This window comes from Pagrus major, chromosome 21, assembly GCF_040436345.1.
Source record: "Pagrus major chromosome 21, Pma_NU_1.0".
NCBI lineage: Eukaryota > Metazoa > Chordata > Actinopteri > Spariformes > Sparidae > Pagrus > Pagrus major.
The window spans coordinates 26,443,600-26,462,492 of record NC_133235.1 but is presented as its reverse complement, the minus strand read 5'-3'; the positions used below and the strand labels follow the sequence as shown (position 1 = coordinate 26,462,492).

The following is an 18,893-nucleotide window of genomic DNA, read 5'->3' as shown; positions in this document are numbered from 1 at the left end:
TGTGAAACAGTGAAAAAGAAAATTTTTCACGCGTGAAACTTTTTTTCATGTGTCGAGCCGAGTGAACATTTTTTTTTTATGTGTCAAGCTGAGTGAAAACATTTTTTTTCACAGGTGAAAATTTTTTTTTTCATGTGTCAAGCCGAGTAGAAAAACTTTTTTTTTCTCAGGTGAATTTCTTTTTTTCATTTGTCGAGCCCAGTGAAAAAATTTTTTTTCTTTTTTTTTTTTAAATTTCACGGGTGAAATTATTTTTTTCACAGGTGAAAACATTTTTTTTTTCATGGGTGAATTTCCCTTTTACATGTTTCGAGCCCAGTCAAAAATATATTTTTTTCACAGGTGAATTTCTTTTTTTCATTTTTTCACTGGGCTCAACAAATAATAATAAAAAAAAATGTTCACGGGTGAAAACATTTTTTTTTTTTTTTAACGGGTGAAAACTTTTTTTTTTCCAAGAGTGAAAACATTTTTTTTCCAAGAATGAAAATTTTTTTTCACCCATGAAAAAAAAAATTCTCCCGTGAAAATGTTTTTTTTTCAATAATGAAAAAGGAGCACCAGAAAAAAAAAAGTCTCCCTTGCCCCTCAGGGCTTCTGTAGTCAGCTGATTATCGGATTGGATATTACCAATCAAATAGATTCATTTAAAATGCACTACTTTGGCTGCAGCATGCAATATACAGAGTAACTAGTAACTAAAGTTATCAAATAAATGTAGTGGAGTAAAATGTAAAGTATTTGCCTTCAAAATGTAGTGCAGTGGAAGTATACAGTCCTCAAACTTTTCCTTACATACAGTACTTGAGTAAACATCAGTGTATTTATTTAAAATATATGAAACAACACCAGTCTTATTTGCTTGCTCCAGGCTGTCATTCAGGAACACAACGTAAACAAAGATGTTCAGATTTTTCACATGAAAAATGAAAAAAATTTCACTCAGCTTGACACTTGAAAAAAAAAAAATTCTCATGTGAAAAGAAATATTTTTCACTATTCGACACATGAAAAAAACAAATTTCATCTGTGGAAAAAAAAAAATTTTTCACTTGAAAAAAAATTCTCCCTTGCCCCTCAGGGCTTCCATATAAACAGAGTGGGTTATAGAGGAGTTTTTTAATAATGGAAGTCTGCGGCACAGTGGAATATGCTACTGTACATCAAAATGTGAACTTTTCATGTGATTAGTTAACATGAAATGTTAGGAAACATTTCAGAATATCACTTTACCATATTGTTTAATATTTCTTCCCCTTAATTAATCAGTTGCACGACTGGACTGCTGAAGGAAAATCCTCCTGACCGAATGTCAGGGAGAAAGAAGTGAAGAGGCAGGAAAGGAGCAAAGGGATTAGGTGTGTGTGTGTGTGTGTGTGTGTGTGTGTGTGTGTGTGTGTGTGTGTGTCTGTCTGTGTGTGTGTGTGATCAGAGGTAGGAGAAAGGACAAAAAAAGAGGGGAAACCAAGAGAGAGGGACAATTTCATTCCAGGACAATTGGGAAGGTTGGCTGTTGATCCTTGTCCATCACACATTCCATCATGGCCGACATGGCTGACTTGTCACCCTGAGTGACATTCGTAACTCGGAGCTTACACATAAAACACACACACACACACACACACACACACACACAGACACCAATACATGTGCATGGACTCCAGGAATGCGGTGGACACAGTCAGCGCATGTTTTCTCTCACTTGATTGCACAAATTTGACTTTTCCTGTTTCCATGTGTGTACTGTAGTACATATATATATGTATATATATATATATATATATATATATATATATATATATATATATATATATATATACATATATATATATATATATATAGAGAGAGAGAGAGAGAGAGAGAGAGAGAGGCAGTGTGTGTTACTGCACATAGCGAGCCAAGATCTCAACGGGCTGTTTTGATTGAAGCCATATTGATCCCTGTCTGTTTTATTCCAGTGTATTTTTAGCAGCAAAGCCTGTGCAGATAAATAAAACAGCCCTTCCTGGTGAAGCAGTCGACACTTCATACCATTATGATTGTGTGCGTTAAAAAAGCCAGTGTGAGCCTCCCATCTTTTACGGTCCATCAACAACACAATAAAATGAATTATGGCCCGTGGACTGCTCGTTTACTGGAATGCGTCTTTGTGCAATTTAATTTTGCAAACAACTACGAGCGATGAATTTTACACTGCATGAGAAACTGCACAAGATGTGGCAGGGCTGAAGACTATACTTTCTGAGACACTGTGCTGCCATCTAGTGGGCTGATTATGCAAATAACATTTTTACAACCAATAGATTCACTCCTTTTCAGCTGGTTTGTTATTTAAAGGGGCTCTATGTAACAATTTTGTAGCAATTAACATGTATCAAAGGAGCCATATGCACGAATTTCAGTTTAAAAACATTCAAAAATGACCTGAAATTACAGACAGAATGTGAAGAAATAAGACATCATGTTGAACACCTCTGATGTGTTAACTCTGGTGATATGCTGCCCCCTATTTGTTTGGAGTATTAGTTCAAGAGGTGGCCAATTCTTACATATTGCATCTTTAATCACTTTTTTTTACCAGCCATATGTGAGCAGATTATGATGACAGGCAAAAATGAGACCTTCCCCATCTCTCTCGGTTGCCATACAAGCCAGTGGATGATTTATTTAATCTCTCTGACTGGTATGTTGCCGGAAATCTGACCAGAGTCCTTCACAAAGAAATCCACAAAGGATGTGATTTTACGGACATTCTCAGATGCCTCGTCTCAGAGTAACACTGACCGGCTTCCAGCACAACACAGAAGTTCCAGAGAGCCTAATTAACAAAACTAAAAATCCACTAAAATCATTTTTTTTTACACAATATAATCTTTATTTTCTTTTACACAGTGATCAGCTACAAACACTGTTGCCTACAAACAGGCAGGTTAGCTTCAGCAGACTCAAATAATACAGTAATATGTTACAGCAGTGCTTATCGACACATAATGGAAGAAGGATTTATTTTCTCACTAAACTGTATAGAAAATTGAGGTTATTTAAGTTGAGCTCTGTTTTGCTTGATTGGGTAATTTATGCAGTGTCGTCAAAGACTTGGGTTCCTATGTTTCATTTTTCACACACAGCCAACATGCTCATAGCTGGTTCAGACTTTCACCGCCCACAACAACAAATGGAAGTTTCACCTTTGGACAATTTGACGGACAGGCGGGAGAGAAACATCGTACACTTACATGTCTCCCAGTCACACACCGATACGCATGCAAACACATGCACAGACAGAGACATAAGGGCACGTACTGACTTACATGCATGTGTTTAAGCACAAACACACACAATTTATCTACAATTTACAAAAGATATATGTTTTTCATTCGTTTTTCTCTTCATCTCTTGGTTCTAAATCCTGAAAAGGTGTAAATAAATGGTTGCTATATTGTTTTAATTCTGCTTTTGTTTTGTTTTTCACTCAATAAAATGCTCTGTATGTTTATATCTATGTCTATAGTTGTTTTTTTTTTTTTTCAAATATTACACGTGACCGAAATATCAAAAACAGTTATGAAAATGAGTTTGTCGATAAGGCATTTTGAACACAACCATTCACTGTCAGATCAAAGTTTCTTAAGTGGACCACCACACAGAACATAACAAAACGATACCCGATGACAAAATAACAAAAACACGTACGATTTCATAAGACTGCAGCCACGTGTACATCGGTAAAGTGCTAAAAATAAACGTACATACAGCTTTGACATGACCCTAGTGAAAAATAAATGCGTGAATAATCTCTGAGGAGGTTGTAGAAGCATTAGTCAAAAAGAGAAATCAATAATCAGGATGTCGGTATTGCATAGGCGGAGCTGGCACACTGCAGCGTGACTCATGAACGCCAAAACCCTAAAAACAGCAGGGAGGAGCACTGCAATGATACCAGCCACCACGATCCTTCACAGTGCTGATCAGCTGATTGTGATTTAAGTTTATTTCACAGATTGTCCAGGAATTGATCCTTTATGATTTTTTTTTTTCTTGCATAATATTTTGACAGTTGCATGTCTGTAGGTTTGTTTTGAATGTATGCATGATTGTATTGTTCTACACTTGAATGCTTCTTTTATTTTCATTCCTCTAGTCTCTGTTGGCAAAGCAAGCTCCCACATGCAGTTTGGGCGACCAGCGTTAACTCTCAGTGTCCTGTTGGCTTTGTTATCAAAACCTCACAGCTTCTGTATGTGGAGACAGCATCTGGCTCCACCCGTCACAGCTGTCTCCACTGTGAGTTACTGAAAGAGCAGAGAGACACAGAAAAGGAGAGAATGGTGAAAAATACTGTATATGCTCATCTCTGTTCTGTGAGTTCATGATCAGTAATGAATGAACTGAACACTCACTGTCTCACTCTCCCCGTCGGAGCCCCTTCTGGACCCTGAGCTGCAGTGCAGAGGAGAGTACACCCAGCTCCGGTCATCCTGATTCTGCTGTAATTGCACACAGCCAGCAGAGGGCAGCAGCGGGAGAGAGGAGACAAGAGGAGAACGATTAGAGAGGAGTTGGGGAAAGACACATTTATAAAGATGTTCCTCTGACGCTGGAGAGTTTAAAGCGGTGCAATTTTGCATGTTGGGAACAAGATGAACCTCTCAACTGCACACCCTGTGCTCACGGTCTGGTCAGAGCACCATCTGCTTTTTGCATGTTTTAAAGCATCACTTGCTCTGTGTGGAGAATTTGAAAGGGTCTCAGTTAAAACGTTCTGGATGTTCTGACTAAGGTTGGTGTCATTTCACTTTAAACCTTAATGCATGATGATTTGTGACAAGTGAAAAATCATGCCAATAACTTTTTTTCCCCAATATATCTTATTTTAAAGGTGTTGCAGCGGACATCATGCATCAACAATATAAAAATCTAAATCTTTTAAAGGGACTATATGTAAGAATTTTGGTTTAAAACATTACAAAATTAATCTTTACAGAATATTAACAGAATATAAAAAAATAACAGCTTTAACGTTTGTGTCTCAGTGGCACATTCTTACATAGAGCACCTTTAAATCTCTCACATTTTCAACTACATCAGATGTAGATCAGAAATACTTTTATCCAGAGTTTAATTACATTTTTCTTTTACATATTAACACTGACATAAAAAGATACTATGCAATTTTTTTTAACATGTAATTGTGACCAAGGCTTTGGCGGTACACCACCTAGTGTTTGGGACATTGTACTTTACTAAATAGATAAAAATGGCTTCCAAATATCTGATCACTAGAAGCACAAATATAAGCTACAATCAACTAACTGCAGGATCCTTCAACATCAAACTAGTGTATGCTTGTAACATGTTATATAAAGATGCATGCTCCATTTAAATGCACATGGCCCTTCAGAAGCCGCAGTTATGAATATGCAAAGCCTTTTTCTGCAGACTTTAACACTAAATAAGTCATGTGAAGAAAACACTGTGGCTTCATTTGTAAGAACTTCTGAAGATCCATAAGCAGCTGTGTTTGTTACCAGCACTGCGATGGAACAAATGACTCTAACTACTGTGGTGGTGACTTACATTGTAACTCGAGCTAGAGTTTAGCTTACGGCGGCCAAGAACTGGAGAGTACACCCAATATCTGCCATCTGCATACTGATGGATGGACACACACACACACACACGCAGATGAACACACAGATGTATAAAACGTGGACTGAATGAATTATTATACAACGGAGGAGGAAGATGAGGTGATATGAGAGAAAGGAAAGTGGAAAATGGAGAATGAACTCTATAACATAAGCTGTGCATGACATTAATAGAATGCATGAATGCAGATTGACAGATATGAATACATCATGCTGTGCAAGAAAGACTACCCCAGCGTTGTGCTGATGCATTCGAAAGCATGAACTATGACCAGTGGCAGCCTCGTGCTTTGGAAAAAAGCAGTTCGGACAGCGAGAGCAACCCCAGAGTACGTGCATACTGCAACAGACACACCCTCCCCCTCACCATCATAACTCTATCACGCTGTCCTGACTGGGCCACTGCAAGAGACCCAGCAGATTAAAGAAAAAACAGATAAAGAAAAATGATCATTAAAATCATTTCTAACGAAACAAAGCACCGACACGTGATAAAGGTGACTTACAAAGTAGATGTCAGACACCGGCACCTCCCCGTCCAGTGAGTTGTGGCTGCTCGACACTGACAGCTGATTGCACGATGCACGTGGCGCCTGCTGAGGCACCTGAGGGCTCGGAGGCTGGGAGGAGGGAGGGGTCGTGGGGAGATGGTGAGTGGAGGAGGCGCGAGGAGATGCAGGGCAGATGGGAGTGAATGCTGACGCAGGAGGGATGGTGGAGGTGTTTCCGGCTGAAGTGAGAAGTGTGGACGGTGCAGCCGAACGTGGGACAGGAGAAGAAAGAGTTGAAGACTGAGCAGGTGCAGGAGAGGTGAGAGGTTTGGTGGAAGGACGGATGGATGAAGAGAGTGTGGAGGATGAGTGGCCGGGTGATTGAGCAGCGGAGGAGGGAGATGCAAATGAAGAAGGAAGAGTGGAGGAGGAGGGATATGGAGAGGACGGACTAACAGAGGGAGGGGTGGATGGAGGGATGACATGGGGCTGATGATCAGGTGACAGGTGGCTCGGGGAGGTCATCTCTGTCATCTGTGTGAGCTCCGTGCTCTTTGGGATTTTACTGTATGGAAACAGAACACTGTTAAAATACTGTCACACAGGCAGCTGTGGACATTGTGCTGTACAGGTGTGTACCTGAGCTCCACCTCCACTGTTATTGTGTCCTGCTTTTCCCCATGAACCTCAACTTTCTGTGACCTGAAAGTACACAAGACGATTAGGGGAATATTGTCTTAACAGATACATAATCGCATGTTCAAACAACCATTCTCACCTGGCCACACTCGGGGAAAGCATTTGTCTCCTGTAGCGTGGGTGCTCGGGTGTATCGAAAGGCGTGGTGGGTAAGGAGTTGTTGGAGGAGAGCGTGGTCGCGATAGAGGCTGTGGTAGCATCTTCAAAGGAAGGAGGAGTGCAGGGTGGCTCTCTCCCTAAATGCATAATTAACAAAGAAAGAAGACAAAGAAAGACACAATGAAATATATGCAAGAGATAAAAATAGACTACAAAAACAAGAATTAATTGGTTTAAATTAGGCATAATCAAATTAAATATGAGGATGTCCTTCAAAGCGGCTATTCGAGCAAACTGCCTTACAACATTATACACCAGCCAATTAGACGAGGCCCGCACTCAGAGTTGACATGGACAGTAAACAACCTTATGCTTTTCTGAAGTATTTAAAACACGAATATTAAGACTGCAACTAATAATCATCTTTATTATCTATCTTTAAATTGCATCTTTTGTCCAACAAACAGTCTGAAACCCCAAAACTCTTCATTTACTGCCAGACAGGACAAAGAAAAGCAGCAAATCTTTACGTTTAAGTTTGACAAGACATGACTGAAATGATTAATATTAATATTCTCTCGATCAACTAATCAATTAATTGACTTGTAATTGCAGCTTTAATATATATCTAGTCATGATGTGTTTTACTTTTACTTTACTTCTTTTGCTTTTGCTCCTAAACTGCTGCTCCGCTTCTATTCCTCCACAGGGATCAATAAAGGCTAACTTCATTTCAATTAGAGAGAAAATGGAGCTCTTAGCTGCAAACAGTTGAAGCTAATAGTGCGCAAAATTCAGAGACACAACGTAACAAGGGAAAACCAGAACTCAGCAGTTCACCTTTGTTTTTCTTCTATTCTATTCAAGCAGAATTAGTATATTTCATGGTCACTTTCTCACTAATTGACAAGGACAGCTAGCTTTCATAAACACTAACAGAGGCTACTGGTCAAACAATCCTACACTGCTGTGTTTAGGTGTTTGGTCTTGACCGTCCCATTTCACTTGGGATGTAAAACGACCTTTGTGACCTGGGTGTAACATGTCATGACTGTATATAACTGTATATAACTACCGTTGTCCTCCAGCATGGGGAAGCTGCGAGCTCCTCGCAGATTCTCCAGGTTGTCCTGGTTCTCCTGCCTCTCATCACTCACTGAGGGACGATGCCCAACTGAACCAGCTCCAGCACTGGACTTGGACAGGAGAGGCCCTCGTCCTCTCTTAGACGGAGATGATCGCAATGCTGTGAAAGCAGGGGATAGTAGACATGCACTCTTCTTCTGTGACTTTACTTTGACTTTACATTACTGGCATTGTGTCGTTAAACATAATTAACTAAAGAAGCACGTGGCTCATGCACAGTTGTAAACTCACAGCAGCTCTTCTTGAAGACGATGGTGCTACAGAATTTGTAGAATCTGTCAGCATAGAAATTAGGTCTGTGAACTGACACAGTGTCCTGTAGGGAGAGGACAGAGACAGAGACAAGGCAGTTTTAATGATCTTGCCCTCGTCATGCACAATGGCAATCATAAATGACAGACCAGATAAAAATGAAAATGACCAGAAATAAAAATGTGATATGGTTTAGTGAGATCTGTTTTAAGATACAGACTGTTACATCATAGTTATGTAAAAGCTACTCACCCCGTCATGGATGAGGGACTTCCAAGAGTGCTCCAGTTTCTTGATCATTCTGTCCGACAACACAATTAAATTATTTAGTTAAACCCATTCGCTGACTTACTGTTGTTACCTGGCAACTCAGGCCTGAACCAGTGGCTACTGTCCCACTTGCAATGTAGATTTCATGTTACGCACCACACACATTGACAGACAACAGCTGTTATGTGTCTCCTGCATTTGTATTTATTTATAGACAGTATGACATGTCTGGGATTGCTTTTTCTTCATGATCTCTCTCCATCTTTTAATATTCCTCGCAGACACATAATGCCGGGATTACTGTGAGACTAAAACTAATCATTTCCTGCCTTTGAAAGCAGAGAAATGTCCGGTGAAAGGCAGACTGAAGTGACAAGTGCAACCTTTGCATAGCTCAGACTAAGAAGGGAGTAGAGGTTTGAGGTTTAACTATCAAGTCTACTTCTAGTGATCAGTACCTCACTACAACAATACTTTTCTTTTAAAATTAAAAGCACAATAGTGATGATTAGAGCTGAAGGAGGATGTTTGAACTTGTGCACCTCCACAAAAAGATTGCTATGAGAGAGAACAGATGCTGTCATATTAACACATTTAACCTCGGATGTTTTTGTTGCCTACCTGTAGGACTGCAGGATGTCGATGATTCCGATGAACAGCAGGAGGCGCTCTCCTTTCCCACCCACAGCTGGGATACCACCCATACTACACACAGAGAGGAGAACATCACCATCATTTGTGAATATAACGTGATGGTAAGAGCAGGCAGATAAAAATGGTGACTTACGTGTCGTCGTGGTCCAGTGTGTCCCTGCACGTGGAGCCTCCCTGTATAGACTCCATGGCAGTGGAGTACCAGGCTTTCTGAGCAGCACGCCTCTTTTCATCCCCACCTCCACCTCCTCCTACTCCTCCTCCTCCTCCTCCACCTCCTGCAGGCGAGCCCTGAGACTGACGCTCGCGCTCTGCTTGGGTCTTGTTGTGGACCCCCAACAGCAGACTGTAGTCCATGATCTTGAAACTTTCCAGAACCTGGCGTGAAACACATACATGTTGTGTCAAATCATTCACCAGCTCCTGAGAAACTATACAACATTTTTATGTATTATGTTGATGTTAAAGCCTGCTGAGGCATGGCTACAAATAACCTCCCCCCTCTCCTTTTCTGTTCTGTTTTTCTGTGTCTGAGAAAACAGTTCAATAGTTTATGTGTGGTAAGTCTTTTCTCTCTCACCAGACAGTCTCTCTGTAGCGTTTTGACCAGAGCGCTGTATGTGTCCTGGTCCAGAGTGAGGCCCTCAGGAACGTCGTTTAGAAAGTCCAGGTCTTTAAAGGTGGGTTTGGACTTCTCTCTTTCCTTCTTGGACGCTCGTCTCTTGTATGTGGAGCCCTTCAGATCGAACTTGAGGTGCATGCGTACAGAGCGTGGTAAAATATTGTTCATCACAACCACTCGGATGTTCTTGCCCCCACACTGGACGCAGTAGAGGCCGAAAAACTTTGGCAGCAGTGTCCGGGGGTTCTGGTTCAAGTTCTGGAAGGTGGTGTTCATTGAGCAGACAAAAGAAAGAGACAGGAAGAATGAAAGATTTAAGGTACATAATTGTGTCTATGTGTTTTGGCCCCAGTACCATGCACCTGCCAGGTGGCGTGACCCATCCACAGGCCTCAGCCCATTCTTGTGTGTCTCTGCTTTGTTCATGCTTAGCCTGTTAAAAAGTACTTAGCCCGGGTCTCGCTCAGGTACAACCTCTCTGCTTAGATCGATTACAAAGCCGCCTGCTGGCGTCATTGCTGACCGAGGCCAACCCCGGGGGGGCAGGACAAAGAGGATAAAGATGACTAGAAGTTTCAGCTGCTGTGTTGCTCTTAAGCTAGCACTCATGTACACAAACAGCCAAATGTCTGGATAAAATCACTATTAGACAAGATATGAAAAGGTTTTAATTTTTGAGTTCCAGAGAGGCCATTTAGTAGAAATTAAACATTTGCTGTACCTGACCCACATTTTTCTTTCTATTTGTATTCTTCATATTAGTACACAAGTGTCAGTATGTAATATAATGGAAAATGGCTATAAAAGTGATTCTCATGAGGGAGGAGCTCAGTTTAACTCACCATATAATATCCAGGAAGGAGTTTCTGTAGAAACTCAGCCTCTTTGTGTTGAACAGTTTTGACTATGAACTCGTCATCGCGGGTCACGTAGAATATGGAGCCACTCGCTCCTGGATTTGTCAACTCGATCATCGGCTCATTACACAGTGAATACTAGACGGAGAGGAGACACAGAGGAACAAACTAAAGATTCAAATGTAACCTCGAGTCTGACAGTCTGACCCACAATCTCTCTACTGTTTCAATATACAGCCACAGAAGCAGACTTTATTTATTGTTGAATTCATGTTTTACGAGTGTGTAATTAACACTTCGTGGGTACTGCAGGGCTGCTGGATCCAAAAGAGCTTTCAAACAGTCAGCCAAAGGACTAATATATCTACCCACTCACACGGCAGTGCTCATCAGCAGCAAAAAAGGACATTTGTTATTAAGTGCAAGTGTGTATACTCTACTGAGTACAAAAAGGCAGGGAGTGAGTGGGAAGAATTCAGATGTAGAGGAGTTTAAATCGTGCATTATGACATTTTCTCTTTAATGTAGTATTAGTAAGTGCAGTGAAGTTACTAACTTAGCTGTGACCTTCACCTACTTGTGCTAAATACTGTGTGCACTATGAGGAATTGTGTGAAACTGAGGTGAATCTTATTAAACATAAACACTCCAATAGCGTCAACTGGATTACATTTATACTGAATATCTAACAGTGAAGTGAAGGCATTAAGACTACAGAAAAATGTAATCAGTTCGTCTGTAGACTCAAATTGAAAAGTAAGAAAAAGTACCCGTTGCTTTTAGTTAATTTGCCTGACAAAGTAATTCAATTTTCTGGTGCTCTGACCTCTACTCCTCCACCACCCACACAAACGCATGCAGACACAAACTACACCCTGACTTTCTGCCACCACTACTTGAGTTTAAAAAAGAAAGCATTAGTCTGCTAATCTCCCTCTGGCACAGGTAGAATGTGAGCTTCAACGTGCAGCTGAGAACGCTGCGTGTCCCCGCATGTGTGTGTGTGCAGGAGTGCTCCCTCACATGCAAATTACATGAGGCAATGTGCACATTTTTTTGGTGTTTGTTTGTGATCACAGTGTATTTTTTTATGTGTGTAGGCTTTAAATGTTCATCTTCAGAGCAGTAGAGGGCTGAAGGGACGGGGGGCGCGCTTTCTTTGATAAATCCATGTATCATCAATCGAATGCTTTGAGAGGAAACATCAAACAAACCTATATTTAAAAAATGTTGGGTCGCGCAGTGTTACTACACTGGTATCAGTTATGGAATGTAACTAAATGCGTTTACTCAAATTAGAGGCACTTGTACTTTATTTGAACATTTCCATTTTAGGCTACTTGATACTTCCTCTCCACTACATTTAATTTATAACTTTAGTGAGGCGTTACTTCGCAAATTGAATGCTGCAGAGCCAAAGCATTTCATTCTTTAAATAACTTATTTTATCAGCAAATGGATAATATAAAGAAAGAAAAAAAACAGATTCTGATAATCAGAAAAATTAGGAATATCAGATCTATTAAACAGCCAGGTCAATAATCGGTCGACCCAGTGTATACAGTGTCTACATACATGTAAATATGTATATGTATAATAAAAGCACTTTTAATTGTGGTTTATTAAAACGACATTACATTTATTGGCAGAAAATTACTTTTGATACTTAAGTAAAGAAAATTATGATAGAAATACACTTATAGTCCTAATAGTTGTTGGAAATATATAATACCCACTTATACTGCCTCAGTAAGGCTCTAGTCCAACTATATAATAAATATTTCAGTTCAGTATTCAGTATACAACTTAAGAGTAGGGTCCTAACAGTTAGTTAGAAAGGAGTTCTTAAGCAAGAAATCATGTGTGATGTGTAACTTTGTTTTTCTGTTGATGCTGTATGCAACAGCAAACATGTCACTTTATAAGATATTTAAATATTGTCAGTGCATTACCGATCATCAGAGAACACCAGAGAACATAATCTCTCACCAGGTAGTCATCTGGTCGGATCCCAAACAGCTCTCGGAAGTAGCGGAAGGCCACGGGCGCGTAGGTTTTAAACCTAAAGTCTGGGTAGTGGTGGGCTGGTGTGAGGTTGCTGCCTTCACTGTTTGGAGTGAGAGAGGACAAACAGGAAGAGTAGAGGAAATAAAGATTATATTAGGAAAGTGCGACACACATGTGCACATAAACACCAACAACAAACACTCATACAAACACACCTGGGGAAGAAGATGCTTTCCACCACATAGAAGTCCTGCATCAGCACATCCCTCTCAGGCTTGGAACTGAGGTTGCCAACAGTATATCCAATACCCAGCTGGATGGCCCCTTGCAAGGCAGAGGAGGTGGTCTGGAGGCGGAGAACAGAGAGACGAACAACAGAGTAAGGTGTGGGTGGGAAATAGTTGGTGAAATCGTGATGCAGAAAAAACCTACAGCCTGGTTAAATACAAAAACCAAAGACAAACAGATAGAGAGGAAAAGGAGTTTACTTTCTTGTATGTTGTCTCTCCAGAGGCATCTACCCTCCTGTGGCCGATCTTTTTCTCATGGGCAGGGCCCACTCCGAACGGAGACGGCATCTGTCACAAGGGGGAAAAAAGGGAAATGCATATGTATTTTATATAGGTACTGCTCTATTGTGTATTGTCCATCAGAGGTTTAATGAATTGAACCGTGCAGCAAACAAATACAGATGAGAGAAGGGAAGGAAGAGAAGATGGCAACACAGACAGGTGTATAGTGTGAAGTAGCCTCTCACCTCTGTTATCTGAGCCTTCCTGGCTGAATCTGTGGGCAGAGACAGAGAGAGAAGATGCAGGAGAGAACAGGTTAAGAAGTGTCCTCATCGGTACATTATTTAGTGTGATTTAGCATTTAATGATTTAGCAGTGAAGGCCAACTTTGGCATCAAACTCACACGGGTTGATTATTGTTACCCAGGTTAACTTAAACCATCATAAGGGCTTCATTATTTCAATTTTGATTTCTTTCAGCGGGCCGTAGATTTTATTTTTTTTTTAATTAACTTAACACTTATTTAAAGTGGAAAAAAAAAACTTTCCCACCCCAGTGTTACCAAGTGGTATTACTGTTGGCGCCGCTGTTGCAAAAACAACAGGACCGCTTTCTGTTGTCCTCAGAGTAGCAACTACCAACAACACAGGACGAAACACTCGTTTACTAATTTGGTCTATAATGGACACGTAAAATTAGGTAGAAATGGTGCCAGATTGGATCTCCAGTCTTCTTGGGAGATTTAGTGAACAGTGGCAAAATTGCTGAGTGAAAGCGAGGTTACTAGGGAACCAATCTAAAGGCTGATGGTGTCATTATTCTATGGCTATTACATTGTGCAATTGTAGAAAGGTAAAACTAAAAACTTAAAAGTAAAAATGTACGATCAAGCAAATATGTTAAAGAAATTTTAACATATGCAACTTCATGACAACTGGAAAGAACATAATCTGCTGAGAAAGATTGTGTAATACGATCGAAAGCTCCAGAACAGCTACCAATGGACCTGATTATTTTAGACTAACTCAGCTACTTTCATATTAATTCAGTCATCAGTCTTGTTCCAAATAAATTGGTGGTCAACTCACCAGAAGAAGCGTTCAGTGCCTACAGGTTACCAACTGTCTGATAATCCAGAAAACCTGACATTCAGCAGTCAGACCACTGCAGAGAGCAGCCACCGTTTTCTATTCCTGGATCAGTGAGATTTGCACCGAGAAGGTAAAAACTCTATTGGATTGACTTCCTCTCTAATCTCAGTGTCGCCATTGGCTGACGTCTCCAGATCACGTCGCCAACCAATCACACACGAGGATTTAGGAAGAATCTTTCCCACTGACATGAAGGACGCAAGTGGACTGTGTCCATATGTGTCTGTGTTTAAACAAGGAAAAAGAGCGTTGTGTAAAGAGACAGATCGTTGTACTTGACATTACTATGAACTACTTGGCTTGTCATCGAGCTAAATGTCATGCGAGGGTAAGGATTAAGGAAGTCCAGCTGACAGAGCGTGGATAATGAATCTTTAAGCCATATTAAAGAACAACATACACTGTAGCAGAGTTTGCCGTCACTAAGGCACAACCGAAGACAAAAACAGTTGAGCTACAACATAATGACTTCGTGCTGGTGGGTCAGTAGATACAAACAAAATGCAAGAATCTGAATTCAAGTAAAATGCAGCATATATAATTAAGTTTCATGACGAGAGTATGGTAGTTTGACACTACTCTGACTCTGTAGCTGCTTTACAGTGGCAACTGCCTCAACGACAAGACTTAAGAGTCTACAGCTACACTAGCGGCACTGTGAGGCTGCACTGAGGCACAGCAACACTTCCAGATAATTCTACCATCAGCATGCAGAAGTGCTCATATGGTGACAATGTTTAACCATGTTCACCATCTTAGTTTAGCATGTTAGCAGATTAACTTTTAGTAACTAACACTAAACACAAAGTAAAGGTGAGGCTGATGGGAAATGTCATTAAGCATTGGAACTAATGATGGTTCTGGATGAGAGTATGGGGGGACAAAATATCAATACTTGCATTGCTTCTTCTTGCGAAATGATTATCAATACTCTGGCGCCAAATATTGATATTTTAGTGAAACATGTAGGTGCTCTAAACAAATTCACCTCACTGCTTCTTAAGTTCTTGTGATGCAAACTTCTGTAAACTTCATTTACACAGATTGATAATAGTTTTGCAAGCCATGGTTGTTTCCTTCCTTTCAACTGTCCAGCCTTTTGTCAGTTTATGGCTATTGTACAATGAAATGATGACACACATGGACAAGTTGCAGTCAGTGTGTGTGTTGAAGAGGCACAAAGCTAAGACTTTATGCACTTTTTATACATTATTTCATCTCAGTTCATATCAAATCATGTGACTGTGACACCAATATGGTTTGAAAAAATGCATAATTCCTACACTTTGTGTTACTGTTGGCAATGTATCGTGATTCGTATATTCATTTGTAAGTAGACAATAATACAAAGCCAAATTGCTTTCAAGCACAGAAGCTTACCCCTTCACAGTGCAGCACGTGATACATGCTCAGCAATGATTCTGAGAGGAGGGAAAATCTCTGGAGTTTTAACACGAGTCTTATTACAGCTGTGGAATATTAAATCACAGATCTCTGCTCACTACAGCTTAGCCTTTCTCTTGCCCTCAGGCGTGCATAAACTACAGGAAATTAACTTCTTTTTAAAATGCAAAAATGTGAAATTATCGGTTATCTTATCAGTATCGACCATGAGAAGCAGGTGATTATACACTTATTGGTATTTGGTCTGAACCAAAGTGGTGGACCGACTGACAGAACGGACAGAGCCATATCAACATACATGGTGGCAGGGCTCCAGACTAATTATTTACACTGGTTGCACTGGTGCGCCTAACTTCATCATTTAGAAACACCCAATAATATGTTTACACTTAAATTCTTGACACATTATGTAAATGTGTAAGGAAGCAGAAATTTAATCACAGGATTAAAATCAAAACACATGCAACAAGAAATTGTGATGAACTCAATCGTTTAAATAATAGGCTGTTAAATTTCAGTCGCACCGGTGTGACCAATGAAAATGTTTAGTTGCACTAGATTACTAGATTTGCAACCAGGGTGCAACCAAAATAGTTGCACCCTGGAGCCCTGGGTGGTTTATGGATGGTAATATAGCACGACTAACATATCAAAATGTGAAAGAGAATATTTTGAAGAATGTTTTTGGTGTATGGAAGAAGCTGAACAAAAGGAGGTGGACAAACTGGACGAGAAAAATTGTGAAAAAAGAATGTTTTAAAAAAAGATAGCAACAACCGCCCCACAAGAAACACTGCATCTTGCAGTGACAGGACACACATGGCTGGCCACACCTGTAACCTGCAGATTAACGCCGCATCAAAGCCTGTCGGGCAGAACAATGAGAAGGAGTATCTGCACACACAAAGAGTCTCTGTGGGATTAGGGTCAGGCTAGAATAACGTGCCGCTGAGCTGCAAGCAACAAACAAGACAAAGTCATTGTTGCGATTCTGATCGCCACTACGTATGTTAGAAACAGGCTTCCTGTGAGACGGTTTATTTTGTTTTTAAGGAAATGCACATTTACTGTCACTCAGATATTCTTGCAATAAAACATTCTGTATCACTGTTAAGAGAGGCGTGCCTTAAGGCCTGTGTGTGTGTGAGTGTGTGTCATATTAAGAGGATTAGATCTCTCCCTTAGCTGACAAAGTGGCGGCCTGTTGCTGTGACATTAATGTGACACTCAACGCAGGAGTAGATTTTTCTGCCCCAAGGCTCTCTGCCCATGAGTGTAATCTGCTGGACTTGATAATCATCAGTGCACAAACATCCTGTGTACCAGCTGCGTATAAATCAGCATGCACATGCAAAAGACAACTTGTCCAACCTGCCACACTGATAAGGACCACATGTGCCTTCGTTTTCTAACATTTGCACATAAATATCATAAAGACGTGTCATCCACGTTCGGTCGTACTGTATCTGCAGCTGTGACATACACAGCAATGCTTGGGATTGATAGCCACGGGGGATTAGTGTGTGGTTTATGCTATAATTCCATATCAGATTATGTAAAGCACTCTTCGGATTTAGCCTGGAAGAGGAAGAGAGAGGTTGGTAAGAATGGTGAAGACTGTACTGACTGCTGTGTGTGTGTGTCATTCAGGTAAAGATGTGGCCAGCATTCATTCACAGCAGTTGGTCGTGACCAGGTCCAGTGGGAACACATCCCTGATGTGGACCTGGTGTTGGTGCCAGCCTGCAGTGAGGCACTGACACTGTGAGCCATTAACAGAGCAGCAGTCACTTGAATCTTGACACTGTTATCTAACCGAGCAATGTATTATTCATTTCCACAGCTAAGGTTCCTCGAGCTACAATTTTTTTTGTGGCTCAAGTGGAAAATATCCTTTATTTTCTTAAGTCAGTGTGACTGCTAGCCACACTCACATATGACTGATGCTGCTGCCCACTTAATGTCCAACTTCTACCTCCAGTGCACCTGCTGCCGCCGGAAGCTGAGTCTGAACGACCACAAAATGAAGATACTAGCTGAGAATTTGTCCCCCCCCCACCCAAAAAAACACCATTATCCTAACTGGAAGACATACGTACCGCTGTCCTCCAGGTCCAGCTGTAGGCAGTGGCCAGCGGCGGCTTCCTCACTCGTCCTCCCGTCATCCCCGGTTTCCGCAGTCCCCCAGTCCATCTCCCGGACGGCTCCTGACGACGACGCGCAGCCGTGTCCCTCACCGAGAACAAGATGAAACGCTCTCGAAACGGACTGAAAACCCTGTCATTTCACCTTCCTCGACGTTTACCTGTAGAATTACACCCTACATGACTCCCTGGATGTGTATTTGTCGCTGTAAACAGGCGTAAACGTGGCGTCACGTCCAGAGCAACCGATGCTGATCGTCTCCGCCGCGGCTGTGCGTCACCGTCCGCACGCAATGGCTGGTGCGCGTGCAGCTACAGCAGCTCACAGGCCGTTTAACCAAAACATGAACAGATCATATGTTCTGTAGTCTATATGTTATATATGATGACACTTTTATCTTATTATATTATTATATTAACATGAACAGATCATATGTTCTGTAGTCTATATGTTATATATGATGACACTTTTATCTTATTATATTAACATGTAGAGATCATATGTTCTGTAGTCTATATGTTATATATGATAACACTTTTATCTTATTATATTATTATATTAACATGTAGAGATCATATGTTCTGTAGTCTATGTTATATATGATGACACTTTTATCTTATTATATTATTATATTAACATGTAGAGATCATATGTTCTGTAGTCTATGTTATATATGATAACACTTTTATCTTATTATATTATTATATTAACATGAACAGATCATATGTTCTGTAGTCTATATGTTATATATGATAACACTTTTATCTTATTATATTAACATGTAGAGATCATATGTTCTGTAGTCTATATGTTATATATGATGACACTTTTATCTTATTATATTATTATATTAACATGTAGAGATCATACGTTCTGTAGTCTATATGTTATATATGATGACACTTTTATCTTATTATATTATTATATTAACATGT

The 18,893-nt window shown here is 40.4% G+C and overlaps 1 protein-coding gene across 1 annotated transcript; it reads right to left on the bottom strand.

Annotated features, from left to right (window-relative positions):
- Positions 1–1,483: 1,483 nt before the first annotated feature.
- LOC141017075 (phosphatidylinositol 4-phosphate 5-kinase type-1 gamma-like) lies at positions 1,484–18,006 on the bottom strand. The gene is made up of 18 exons (XM_073491693.1): positions 17,913–18,006; positions 13,503–13,531; positions 13,234–13,323; positions 12,961–13,091; positions 12,728–12,845; positions 10,724–10,876; positions 9,840–10,139; positions 9,393–9,637; positions 9,227–9,310; positions 8,588–8,636; positions 8,315–8,399; positions 8,013–8,183; positions 6,918–7,074; positions 6,779–6,841; positions 6,155–6,704; positions 5,578–5,652; positions 4,401–4,484; positions 1,484–1,567 (listed from the first exon to the last, which is right to left on the bottom strand). Exons 1-18 carry the CDS (start codon positions 18,004–18,006, stop codon positions 1,484–1,486), a joined length of 2,562 nt encoding a protein of 853 aa, XP_073347794.1.
- Between the last annotated feature and the right edge of the window lie 887 nt (positions 18,007–18,893).

Excerpts from the sequence above, each read along its gene's own strand:
- LOC141017075 (XM_073491693.1), bottom strand. The coding sequence starts at position 18,006 with ATGGACTGGGGGACTGCGGAAACCGGGGATGACGGGAGGACGAGTGAG. Across the intron at positions 10,140-10,723 it reads TCCTTCCTGGATATTATATG|AACTTGAACCAGAACCCCCG; the intron begins GTGAGTTAAACT and ends ACCACCTTCCAG. Across the intron at positions 5,653-6,154 it reads CGGTGTCTGACATCTACTTT|TATGCAGATGGCAGATATTG; the intron begins GTAAGTCACCTT and ends TCCATCCATCAG.